This window comes from Tachysurus fulvidraco, chromosome 1, assembly GCF_022655615.1.
Source record: "Tachysurus fulvidraco isolate hzauxx_2018 chromosome 1, HZAU_PFXX_2.0, whole genome shotgun sequence".
Taxonomy (NCBI): domain Eukaryota; kingdom Metazoa; phylum Chordata; class Actinopteri; order Siluriformes; family Bagridae; genus Tachysurus; species Tachysurus fulvidraco.
The window spans coordinates 29,200,613-29,213,605 of NC_062518.1; the positions used below are offsets into that span (position 1 = coordinate 29,200,613).

Sequence of the window (12,993 nt, forward strand, 5' to 3'; positions counted from 1 at the left end):
CACATAAAACAAATAAAACATAAAAAAAAATTATAAAAGAATGACTACTTTTCTTAAACTGGCCCATTTTTAAACTGGCTCCTTATCTACCTGATTTGATGTCCTACAGAAATCCTATAGAAACTTGGAAGGTTTTCTACATCATTCTGGGGGAATGGATTTTTGCAAAGTCAAAGTAGGTAGTCAAAAACATGAGTTTTCCCAGACCATCACATATATTATATTAGACATGCTTTTACCCCGACACCCTCCAGCGAGCATTTTCTATAAAGCTTACTCACACTCTTAAGACACAGTGCCAGCTTGTCCTTCAACATGCACATTCACGTGTTATAACATGTAGCTCTGAAACTTTAGGCCACCAATTTGTACCTTTACTTGTATCAGAGGGCGGTACAGGAATGTGCCCAATAAGGGGTAGAGCGATGGTTGTTTGGGACTGAAATTGGGAGCCAGGAACAACAGGTGGAGGAGAAGAAGGGGAAAAGGGATTTGTAGGATTGTTCACAATAAAGGGGCCAGTAGGTCTGCGTACGTTTGGTCTAAACACGGTGGGGACAACCTGGTGTCTCCATTCCAACGTCTGAACCTGAAGGAAAGGGTCTAAGACACACAAGCAGCAAAAGAATTGCAAAAGAAGAGAAAACGTTGTGTGCAGGTAAGTGTTTATGAAAATGTTTAAATGCAGGGTCAAAAAAACAAAGTCACAAAACCCATGCTCAACTCTAAGGGCTCAAGCTACCACAGCCCTTCAAAAAGATCAAACATGTGCATGTTAAACCAAGAAAAATAGTACATCTTTGGTTTAGCAAGTGACAACAGCTTTCAGCAAACTTGTATCAAAGACCTTGCCTGTACCTGTACCTGTTTGAGCGGCATCAGTTGTAACCTCAGGGTCAACAGCAGCAGTTGAAAAGGGAGCAGAAAAGTGGACAGATGACAGCTGAGCAGAAACATTGGGATGAGGAGTGTGTGGAGAATTAGATATTGGGGCAAGGGAGGTATCAGTATGTAGAGATGAATCAAGGACTGGGGTAAGACTGACAGGTGAAGGTACAGCAACATGAAAAGAGTGAGCAGGTGAGAAGGGTAAAGGAGAAATGGCTGTATTAATGGGAGACTTAAAAGAACTGCCTTTTTTAAGGGGAGGACCTAAAGCAGAAGGAGGTAATGATGCTGAGGCAGGCCGGCGCAATGAGTCTGAACTTTGCACTGCCTGCTGATGGACAGGTTCTTCTAAGGTAATGGGTATGGGACAGAGACTAGGTTTTACTTCAGGGGACCTCCACTCTCTCTGCCATGATGCTGAATGATAGGTTTGAGTGAGAAAGAATGTTGGGGGGAAGGGAAAAGAAAGTATCAAGGTTAATTGAGATTTTCAGCATTTACAGAAAAAGAGAAATAGAAATCAAATGAAATATCAGTATTACATTTGAAAATGGAATTCCTTAGTCATCTTCTGGCCTAAACAACTATAATTAGTTAGAAAGCTGGTATTACACTGTTAACATTTGAAGCCTACAGTTAGTCCTCCGTTTGAAATTATCAATTAGAAAATGGCCAATTTATTTATTTCCCTGTAGGTTTTTATACCTGTCTCTGATGCTGAGGGCATACTGGTGGGCCTGGTCATCGTGGTTCCTAGCTCTGACTCACGGCAGGTTTTTAAAGGGCAAGGTGCAGGAAGAGGTACAGAGCCAGGATGGAAGGTGCCAAGTACAGAAGAATCAGGGCTACTGACAGATATCGGGGGAGAAAAAGGAGGAATACTCTGAGGTGCCCGTGCTCCTGGGGCAACAGCAGAGGTGGCTGACATGGGGAAAAAACACAGAAAGATGGGTGAAACCAGAAGCAAGATGCAAAGAATCTGGAAAAGGCAGGTGAACAAAATGATTGAGTTATACTGTGAAAGGTGTTCCATACACACCCTCATCTAATTATGATTTGACACTGATCTGCCATAACATCGGAACCACTCACTTGCTGCCTAATATATCCCAGACAAGGGGTGGGATATATTAGGCAGCAAGTGAACAGTCAGTTCTTGAATTGATGTGTTTAATGAGGAAAAAAACGGAAAATATATAAGTGACTTCAACAAGGGCCGGACTGTGATAGCTAGATGACTGGTTCATCGCATCTCCAAAACAGCTCTGGTGGAGTGTTCCTGGTGTGCAGTGGTTAGTACCTAACAAAAGTGCTCCAAGTAAGGACACCTAGTGAACTGTCGACAAAGGCGCTCAAGGCTCACCCTTCATGGCAGAGATATTTCCTAATGACAATGGCCTCTTTCAGGTTTCCCAGGTCTCAATCCAAAAAAAGCATCTTTGATGTGCTGGTCAAAGTCTGAGCCTTGGAGCCCTGAACTCACAACTAACCCTAGGACTTAAAGGATCTGCTTCTAATGTATTGGTGCAAGATATCACACCACACCTTCAGAGGCATTGTGGAGTCTATGCCTTGACAGGTCAGGGCTGTTTTGGTGGCACACAGGAGACCCACACAACATTAGGCAGGTCAATTTAATGTTATGGCTGATCAGTTTATAGCATTTTCTCCCAAACAACAAGGTTTGCCATGGTTCATAAACAGATACCTGTCTACCTTAATCCTGGCCAGGTCTCTGTATCTTTTTTTAGCAATTCTACCCACAACATTCAGAGTTTCTAAGGAGGATATTGGGATGTCTAGTATCATACTACTGTAAATTCAAAAAATAACAGGAATATCTCATTTTATATCAAAAATCATGTGGTACTGCACTTGATACAGAGAGGCTGTATAAATGACATCATGTCATTGTATCACTTTAATTGAGGGATTTCCAAACTAGCAAACCCGCATGGGGTGGTTCAATTTACAAATGGGGTATCATAAGTAACTCACAGTCTCTCTCTTGCTTTAAACATTTGTTATAAAGCTTAATATTCAAAGAAACAGGTGTATTTTGTGTGCTAATATTTTGAAATATTACTGAGAGTCGCATGCAGCCAATGCACAAGTTTGTTAAATCTAGAGGTACATAAACTATGCAGACAACTTAACACCACTCACTGAATGCCGCTCACACAGTGCACTTGGACTGACCTGGTACTGAAAATTTCTGTCCTAGTAGATGCAATTCATTAGAGGACATTAATCAGGCTGTCTGTGATGACTATCATTGATCAGTCTGGTGGTCTGCAACACTCAGCATGCACACAACCTAGTCTGGATAACACCAATTCAACATGGTCGAAACAGCAGCACCATGGAGAATCACTGGCAATTTGCTGAGCCAAGCCATGCACACATCTGATAGATACTTTTCATATTAAAATACTGCAAGCAAACACGTTATATCACCAAAATGCCAAGATCTAACTGTTATTACCTGTCCAAGAAATAGCAGGTGGAGCAGTCTGCTGAGAAGAAGAGGAGAAGATCGAGGAAAGAGAGAAAGGAGGAGCACTGGGAGCAGGAAATGTGCTAGAGAGGGGTCGTGGAGATGTAGCAACACATCTACTGACCTTGGCGATACTAACATCAGCCTGGCCCCCTGAGGGCCTTCGGGAAACAGATACAGGAACTTAAAAGGATCAGAAAAAGAAGCAAAGCAAGAAAAGATATACGTTAAACGAAAACAGATACAAATCTCACGAGGAAAGAACAAAGGTTTCTTACTCGGATTTGTTCTTATGTTACTCTTGTGTTCAAGACCCTCTCATAACGAATAAAAAAGACAAGTGCAGAATATATGGCTGCTTCTTTGAGCAAAATCACAGGATGCTCTCCAGGTTACCATGGGATTCAGACAAAGGCTTTTAAATGCAAAGACTATAAATTCTGTGCATTGGTATTTAAATCTGAACAGAACAGACAGTTTATGAGACCCTTACTATAGAAAATACAACTTTCTATAGTGCATTATGCCATTAGTTTATCAACAAACACATGGCCTAGGGTTATTTAAGGAGTCTCTTACTGCTGAGGCCCCAGTTTAGTCACAGCAATGTTCCTTCATTCTAGTCTCACCATTAAGTAAAAGGTTGACCTCAATAAATACCCAATGGACTAGAAAAAAAAAAGGTTTTCCAGCATTGCATGACAGCTCTGTCCTGTGTGCACTTCCCATCCAGTGAGCAGCACCCCTCTGTGGTGTTCTTTATTACTACACTCTCTTTATGGATGCATGTACCTGAGCCTGCTGTTGGCTGGAAGATTTTGGGCAGGGCTGGAGGATGAGCACGAGTAAATGCCGGTACAGTAAAGTCATAATGAGTGGGACGTGATGGCCGGGATGAGCCAGAAAGGTCAGGGAGATGGATGGGTGCAGTATAATGTGATGATGGAGAAGATTTGAGAGAGGTCTGGAGCAGGTGACAGGCTTGATGAGGCGGTTTAGGAACAGAGGATGATGAGGATGAACTCCTTAAATCCCTTTCAGAATGAACTTAGAGACCCAGAAAAGGATGGAAACAGAGAAATGAGAAATATACAGCAGGGGTGAAAATGAAAGAAAAGAATAAGGAAGAGCTTGGAGTCCATGATACTATGAACTCAGTGTTTCATTAATGAACACTATGTTTCTGATAACATTAACACAAAAAACAATTTCAGTTTATTTATGAATAAATAACTACCAGTGTTTTTATAAATCAAAACAAACAATCATTATGTTGGATATCATTATGTTGGCATGTTCTAGTTAAATAATGATTTAAACTGTAATAAACTATAAGAGAGTTCCACATATAAAATACAGAAGTATAAAATTAAGTCCAATGTCCTAACAAAGAAAAGGGAAGGCATTTTATGCTGTATTTTAGGTCAGGAGGACGATGTGCCCAATATTCATGAAATGAAAGAGAAAATTAGGCAGACAAGAGAAAACAGACAGGAAGCTACCTGTGACTAAAGGGTTTATGTTTACAGCAGGCCTCCATGCTTCATCATGATATTTTCTGACAGGAAGAAGAGGAGCTGCCCATGAAGAAGAGCAAATGAAAAAAGCGACTCGTTCACAAAACCCTATTAAATACAAAACTGCCACAACGACCTTGCAGGAAATATTCTTGGATTCTCTCATTTGTGTATCTGTGCAAAGGGCAGCAGACAACTTACATGATGTATCATTTGAATTTAGTGTTAAATGCGTGTTTTTGATACCATTTTGATTTTTAAACAGGAACCAAAGGCCCATAAATAGGTTTTGTAAACAAGAACCAGAAAAAAGCCATCTGGGATAGAGATTTACATGTAGTTCCTTTATCAACACATTAAATTATGGTTTTTAATACAATAAAAAAAAAGGTTACTACAGAGCTGCTTAATTCTGATTAGATTCTGATTTTATCTTTTGTGTGTGTGCTTGTGCATGAGCACGGTTTTTTAACCCTTTGTGAGAAAGAAGTGTTCCGTTTCAAAAGAAAAATGCAGCTATAATTTGAAAATCAGGTTTATCTGAGGAGCAGGTGCACATATAGGTATTTCCCTACCTGTAGCTGCCACACTTTTGCTCGTTCCTGTACTCGTCCTCCTGTCCTCTTCATCACTGTCGTTGAAGTCATCCAGGTTTCCAATGTCTGAATGTTTAAGGCTCATTAGACTAGCTAAACTCTGCATATCCTCATCACTGTAAGAAACGGGCATTGAAAGAGCTTATTTCTACTACAGCATCTACTACTAACAATTGTAAGTAGTATCAGCAGCACCATAAAGCATAATGCAATGTTATGCTACATTTGTTATTGATGGATGGAGCTTTATATTAATTAGCATTAATATAAATTGTACGTAAATTATAGAGTATCTAAATTATAGAGTATACTCAAAATAGATGAAAAATGGTTAGTTAGTCAAAACTGTTTTTGTTAATTGACAGAAGTTGCAGTTGCTGCAATATCCAATCCAATCAGCTTCCACAATTTCTAATACATTCCCAATAATCTAAGCACATACGCAGTATATTCACTTCCAAATCACCTGTGTCAAAAAGACTTTACATCAATATTTTGTCACAATGTACATTTACAATTTAAGACTGCAGACTAATAGAAAATAATCCGATTTTTTTATAGGATGAAAAATGTGTACTTATACAACATAAGCCAGCTCATATATGTCAAACATCATCCAGCAAACTTCAACAGTCAACATATATTGTGTCTCATAAACAAACACTTCTGTCTACAACACAATTTGGAACTGATGATGAAACACTTACGTGGCCTTGCCCTCTTTAAGAAAGATGCAGGTCAGGGTAAGCTTCAGCGTAGCGTCTACAACTTTCACCGAGAGTGGCTTCAGTTTGAGCGACAGGTCAAATGTGGCTGAAGTGGCATTGGCATAGTTCTTCATGTTTACATCCACTGATGCTAGAACTTTTCGATGACCCTTTGTCTCCTGTAGAATTTGGGCGAGAGACACGTTCACTGCATGATGCATAGTAATGAACTGCAAACTATACAAACTCTCCTTTTTATTGTTTCATTTAAACTTAAGAAAGGAACTAATGATACACTGATTAAACATTCCAAACTAAAAGGAACTGCCACTCTTCTACTACTTAATATTACTCATGTTTTTATTGACATTATTTGTATTTCCTGTTTGTTTTGAACAAAGGACAATGTATATACAATGCGTTTTGTGATTCAAACATTTCACAGTACCATGTAGCTGTAGGCATATCATCTATTAAGTGGCAATTATTTCAGATACCGGCCATTATCAGAATACTATTGAAAAAAAAAAGATTTTTAAAGTTTGTCACAACAAACTTTGATGTTGGCTTGGTGAAGCAGGTAGTTGTAACGTCCAATGCTTTTTGGAAGTGAGTGGACAGACATGATGGGAAGTGGATAGTGCTGAGCATTTTGATATGTCACATGTGTATGTTGTGGTAATTTTGTGATTCCACTTATTTTGGGGATCGAGCTGCATATGATATCATTCCACCTAATATTGAATGACTAGATAGGCAAAATAAATAGAAAAATAGGCCACTTTGGGCTTCTGTACTGGGAAGACCGTAATTTTGTATGAACAACTTGTCTGGGTTTGGTGTTCAAAAACTCTTAGGAACACTTAAATAATGTCTAAGAAGCTTAACAAAAAAACTAAATGAAATAATAAAAAAAATTCAAAGCTGTACAGTTTTATACTGGACTGAATTTTATACTGGACTGAAGAGGTAGACTTGGCCTATGTTAGACACTGACTTACATTTTCAATGATAAGCGTCCAATCTTTGTCTTCAAATTCGTCAGCATTTGGATCCTGTAAAAAAGTAATATAGCAGTGTAACTAGTTGGATAACTGCCATTCATGATATACTGTATGGTAATCAAGTAATCCTTACTTATTAAAGATATCACATTATAATGTAAGATATGAATAGTACCAGGTCTATAGATTTTTGTGATAGTCTACCTTAAAGAGTGTGACTGTAATATCCACATTCTCAGGCACCTGCCACAACACTGTCCCTCTGTACGGATTCTTGATGCCAGGCTGCCAGCCATGAAGCTGAACATAGGAGTCAAATAAAAGCAAAGATTGCGAAGGTGATAGGTTTGAATAGTAATGGTGTGCGAAATATTTAAACATGATGTAAACATACAGTACATGCAATGTTTACTGTCAAACTATTTAGTCCAGTATTATGTGGTTTGGGATCTGCTACTAATACAGTAAACCTCCACTAGCTTCAAAGGAATCCAATTATTTGGACCAAATAAACAGTACAAAAACTGAGTATATACGGTAACACAAAAACAGACACAAACACTTGTTGGTTTTCAAAGCTTCTCCAACTTCTTTTTATTACAAATCCAACAGGGATAAAACAGCTGCATTTTACTGACTTGTTATCATGGTGACTACACTCTCTGGCTCGAGCTTTACGTTCTCTCTCCATTAACTGTCAGCCAGCTCTTGTCTGTCAACGTGCAGTTGTACTTTTTTCGTGTCTAAAGTTAGTGCATGATGATGTTGATAAATCTGATCTGACATATGTGCACAACTTTCCCATCTGACTAATCAAACACAGCACTGCCTGTGTATTAGAATTACAGAATTGTGTTTAAAACATTCGCTGTCGTTTAATGTCTTATCATAGCTTAGTCATAGCTGCTGTACAATGTTAATAACTATGCACTCTTAAAACTGGGCTCCATAGTTTGTGTTTCAAACATTCTTTTTAAAATTTAATAAACTTTCGAAAACAAGTCATGGAGCAGACAGTCATGGAAGCAACCTCAACATGGTTGGGACTGTTATTCTGCTATGTCCCTTACATGCACTAGGGGGCAATAAACCCAGGACTGTAAACTCTAATACAGAATACTACATGAGGTAATGTGTAAAAATATGGTAAATGAAATCACTATCATCAACAAATGTGATGTTGACAACAGCACTGGGGGAGTGAATCCATTTGCAATCACAACATTGCTACCTTATTTTTAATTCATTTTTTAAAACTATTAATATATAAATCTCTAATGTTTAAGTGATTGTTTTACTTTTTCCCCAGTTAAGAATCTAGCAATGTGTTAATTTACCAGCATTTATCAGAAAGGTATATTTTTATATACGCAATAAATAAAGCGCAAATAAAGCTAAAGCAGTGATGTTGATATTTCATTGGTATACACTTTTTTTGGACATCGGACCGAGTTTATTCTAAACCGTCTCTGACGTCCGTGGTCTACACTCAGACTGTACTAATATTTTTCTCCATTCTAAACATATTTGACTGCAGTTGTGAAAAATGCTATCTGTGAACATCTGCACTACATCCTGTACACTGTAAACTTATCGCACCTCATGTATGCAGAAAGTGAAACTAAAACAGTAATGTACAATTATCTACATCCTCTTTCCTACCTTAGTGCAGATTCGTCTGTTTCGTCTGGTCCAAACCACTCTCAGTTTGTCTGGCTGCCTGCAGGCACAGCATGTAAAAAATAACATCAGCGTAACTTTGAACTGCGTTTTCCCATGAAGTCTAGCCTTATCTACTGAAAAGCACCATGTTTATTAAATATGCAATGTTCATGAAATTGCACAATACTTTCTGCAGAACCCCACTCTGAAAGAATAAAAAGAAAAATTAACAAATGAATTATTGAATTAATATTCAAGATATTTAAAACAAAAAAAAAATTATGAATGTATTATCCATGTTTGCTTTTACTGAGATTCTTTTTTCTTCATTCTGTATTCCTCAAATTTTTTCATTAATTATTATTAATCATTATTCAGATTTCTATATTCATTTTAGCATTTGCATGTTTATGAATTTACTTCTTTATGTACTGTTTTTTTTTTAAACTGTTTGTTTCTGTACTTGTTTACTTTTCTTGTATTCTGCTGTTCACACGTTAATGAGGTGAAATCAAACTTAGTCTAAGAAAGTGGTAGAGGATTAGAGAAGGGATGGAGAAGTTCAATTGTTTGGCACATTGCTTTCATATCCTTCAACATACATACACTGGGAGCAAGGAGAGAGAGAATACACCCCGAGGCAATGAACTGTGGCCAGTCCACCTACTAGTATGTTATGTGAACCTGGAAAAACCCACACAAATGTGGAGAAAACACTCCAAATAAATCCACATAGAAAGTAACTCAATCTAGATAGATGCAGCAACCCTGGAGCTGTAAGACAGCATCACTACCCACTGGTTCTCTGTGCTGGCTTGTCACAGTATGAAAGATTTACACAAAGGTTTACACTGCATAAGTATACAGTGGTCAAGTGTGCTATGATCAAGTCAGAGTCAAGACCGAATCTTAACAGGGCCGAAGCCAAGTCAAGATCAAGTCCAAATGAAGGTGAGACCAAGTCAACACTGAAGGTTACTTTTCAAGGTTACAAGGTTAAGGGGGAGAGAGCAACAGACCTGCTAATCCTTCTTCCTGTAGATTAATGTTAATCTGCTTGCTAGCTGACTGTCAAATTACATCTAGTAAAGATAACAGATATCACACAAACACTCACAACCAATCCTACCCCTCCCAATATTAACTAAACACTAATAACAGATTGGGACACATTCATGTTCAGTATGCAGAGATTCCAGATAGAACATGTTGCTGGCACTAAAGAGGAATTATTTTGCCTTGAGCGACATCATAACAGATGCACTTTTCAGTTATTGCCTCGTGCCCCAAATCCAGAACAGAATTAATCTCTGCTGTCTCTCAAGGCAGTAGTGACCCTTCCCAGTGCTGATATGGAAACAAGTTACATATTACATATACTAGTAAATATGCAAAATAAAGAACACATCCTGGCATTTATCTTTCTCTTGTAGGCCTGTTGAATGATTTTAAAGGGCTGTTTTGATGTCCTAAATTCTGCTGTATAGGATTATTAATATATTATGAGATAACAGATATTATTTCAGCTTATGCATAAGTCATTGTTAATGTATCATAGAAAACAGGCTAAAGTATTGCATTTTCAGTGGGATATGTACAAAAATATAACTACAATTACTTTAAACTTACAAAAGAAGCTCAGTCTCACCACCATGCTTTTCCTTTATTTAATGCACACAGTCTTCAGTCGCTAGCATGGCCTGTGTGAAAGTCTCCTTTGAAGCACTCAGACACACTGATGGTACAGCACAACTCCACTGACACACAGCTTCACTGGGCTTCTTTTACAGACTGAAGTACACCGTGTTTTAATAAAATAAAACACGTATTTTGGGTCCAAGAGTCAAGGAGTGTATATGTGGGTTAATTTGGCATAAAGAATATACTATATACTAAATATTTAGTGGACAGCGTGGTCTTTGTTCTGCCCAGCTTCTCCATATGATGACCAAGCAACCTCTTAAAAGGGTTAAACCTCATAACCAACTGAGAACCAAACTGAGAAGTGGTGATGAACAAGACCATGGTCAAAGCTGCAGTAGTGGTCAGTATACTAGTACTTGTCATTGTTTCTTTGTAATTGGTAAATTTTATGAATTGTAAGTACAAAGTTATGCTTTATAATCATGTGTTCATATAGGAATTATGTTGTTTATTTATTGGGTTGATTAGATTTTACTATTCTTTTTTTTTTTTTTTACATCACACAGCTGATATCTTTGACATCATTTTCGAAAAGATTTTTGATATTCTTAGCCATGAGCAAAAACAAAACAGAACACATATATACTTCATTACACCACAGCAAAGGGTCATGTTCAATTCTGATGGGTTAGAAGGCGTACATTATTTCATCTAACCGCACAATTAAAAAAACAGTTCTGGTTGTAACATGAGCTATAAGTTAATATTAATGTGCTCGCTTTAATATGTTGTTGTTTCTATAGTAACCGCTCATACACAGAAAGTTGTACTGAAGATGATCCACATAATATACGTAGGACTAATAATAAATGGATTTAATAAAAACGTGTGGTTATTTAATGAGGAGAAACCTATAATCACTGATGTGGTTAAGGTTTTTGACTATTTGACATTTCCGTAAGGAGTATCTTATGGTAAACGCTTTGTAAAATGACAAGCTTTGTGAGGATTATTTGTTTGTTTTAAAGAAAGAGAAAGAACAAGCAATCAGATCACACAAGAGAGATAAAGAGAGAAAAGAGAATGAGGCCAGTAAGAGAAAAACTGGTTATCGTGCCTTAAAACATATGATCGTGCCTTGAATGATCCACAAGATTAAATCTAACTATTAACTTTTAAGATGAAAATGTTTTGTAAATTAATAAAGTAATCATCGTAATAGTTGGCAAATTGCTGCAGTGTGTCATGATTACAGATTCCAGTCCATGCTGTCGTACAAAGATAATGGACTTCTCCGGGGCAGCATCCCTACCCCACACCCCTACCCCAACCCCCACATCTGTCATTTGTTATTATATACACTGCAGACACACATGCTTCCCTGTTAGAAAAAACACCAGCCACTGCTATTGTAAATTTACACACAAATATTCTATAAAAACAATGAAGAGGCAAACCTTAATATAGTGAACTGTAATGAATTATTCCCAAACTTGTGACACTCCAAAAGTACTAACTTTTACTTAGATAACAAAACTAGTGTGTGTGTGTGTGTGTGTGTGTGTGTGTGTGTGTGTGTGTGTGTGTGTGTGTGTGTGTGTGTGTGTGTGTGTGTGTGTGTGTGTGTGTGGAGCAGCTTGCAAGGTAAATTCTGAGAATGTATGATAAGTATGAAACAGAAGGAACAGATATTAGATAGCTCTACACTAGCAGTCTTTTGTGTGATGGGTGTGGCACCTCTTTACTCACACACTGCATCATTAAACACACACATACGACACCTTCAACACACTTTATTTAAAGCAGCTGACAAAGCTGCTTTAAAAATAAACTTCAAGCTGAACTTTACTTCATTCAAACGTCCATTGTTTCTACATAGCTTCACTGAGTAATATTAATACTGTTAGTTTTTGCATATTCAACATGATTTGATCAGATATTTTCAAAGCCCTGAATAAAACTGAACACAGTTCACACCTGAGTTTAGAATCACACCTCCAATGCTGGTGTTGTGCTGCAATGAAAATCTCACTCTGCTGTTCTACCCTGCCTAAATAATAATAGACATCTAATTCATATCACTGGCAACATCCGTGGGATATTTCACTGTGTAACTTGTTTATGCCAATACTCTATGTGAACTGATCAGGCTCACTCAACATTAATCAATCTTCTAATTAACAATAGTCTTTAAATATTTTTAAGTAAACTATTCATAGTATTTTTTTTAATCTGACTCACCACATATTTCTTTTTTCAGTGCAGTATAAGTCATACGCTGTCTTAATAAGTTTTTGTTTTTCCCTACTTCCAGTTTATCTAATGATAAACACAAATCTGATTCAATGTACTGCAAAAAAGTCACTAGCTGTGTGTAGCTGGGCACCAGATTAAAGGAAAGGGTGAAGATAAGAGCAGCAGCGGCCTCCGGTTCTCATGTTGCAGGTCATACTGAACAGCAGCTGTACCAATGTGCAA

At 37.7% G+C, this 12,993-nt stretch overlaps 1 protein-coding gene across 10 annotated transcripts in view; it reads right to left on the reverse strand.

The window, feature by feature from the left end:
* The window catches only part of ehbp1l1a (EH domain binding protein 1-like 1a), a 38,119-nt gene that overhangs the window by 19,565 nt on the left and 5,561 nt on the right, over positions 1-12,993 (reverse strand). For 4 of the 10 annotated variants that reach the window (XM_047815624.1, XM_047815620.1, XM_047815619.1 and 1 more), the window contains exons 2-12: positions 8,872-8,929; positions 7,414-7,509; positions 7,207-7,260; positions 6,206-6,384; positions 5,478-5,614; positions 4,888-4,962; positions 4,178-4,432; positions 3,374-3,568; positions 1,594-1,809; positions 865-1,305; positions 373-603 (exon numbers count right to left, since the gene is read on the reverse strand). In XM_047815624.1, coding sequence (XP_047671580.1) covers positions 373-603; positions 865-1,305; positions 1,594-1,809; positions 3,374-3,568; positions 4,178-4,432; positions 4,888-4,962; positions 5,478-5,614; positions 6,206-6,384; positions 7,207-7,260; positions 7,414-7,509; positions 8,872-8,929 — 1,937 coding nt within the window. The remainder of the gene's footprint in view (positions 1-372; positions 604-864; positions 1,306-1,593; positions 1,810-3,373; positions 3,569-4,177; positions 4,433-4,887; positions 4,963-5,477; positions 5,615-6,205; positions 6,385-7,206; positions 7,261-7,413; positions 7,510-8,871; positions 8,930-12,993) is intronic. The other 6 variants (XM_047815623.1, XM_047815622.1, XM_047815625.1 and 3 more) reach the window with 6 other exon arrangements.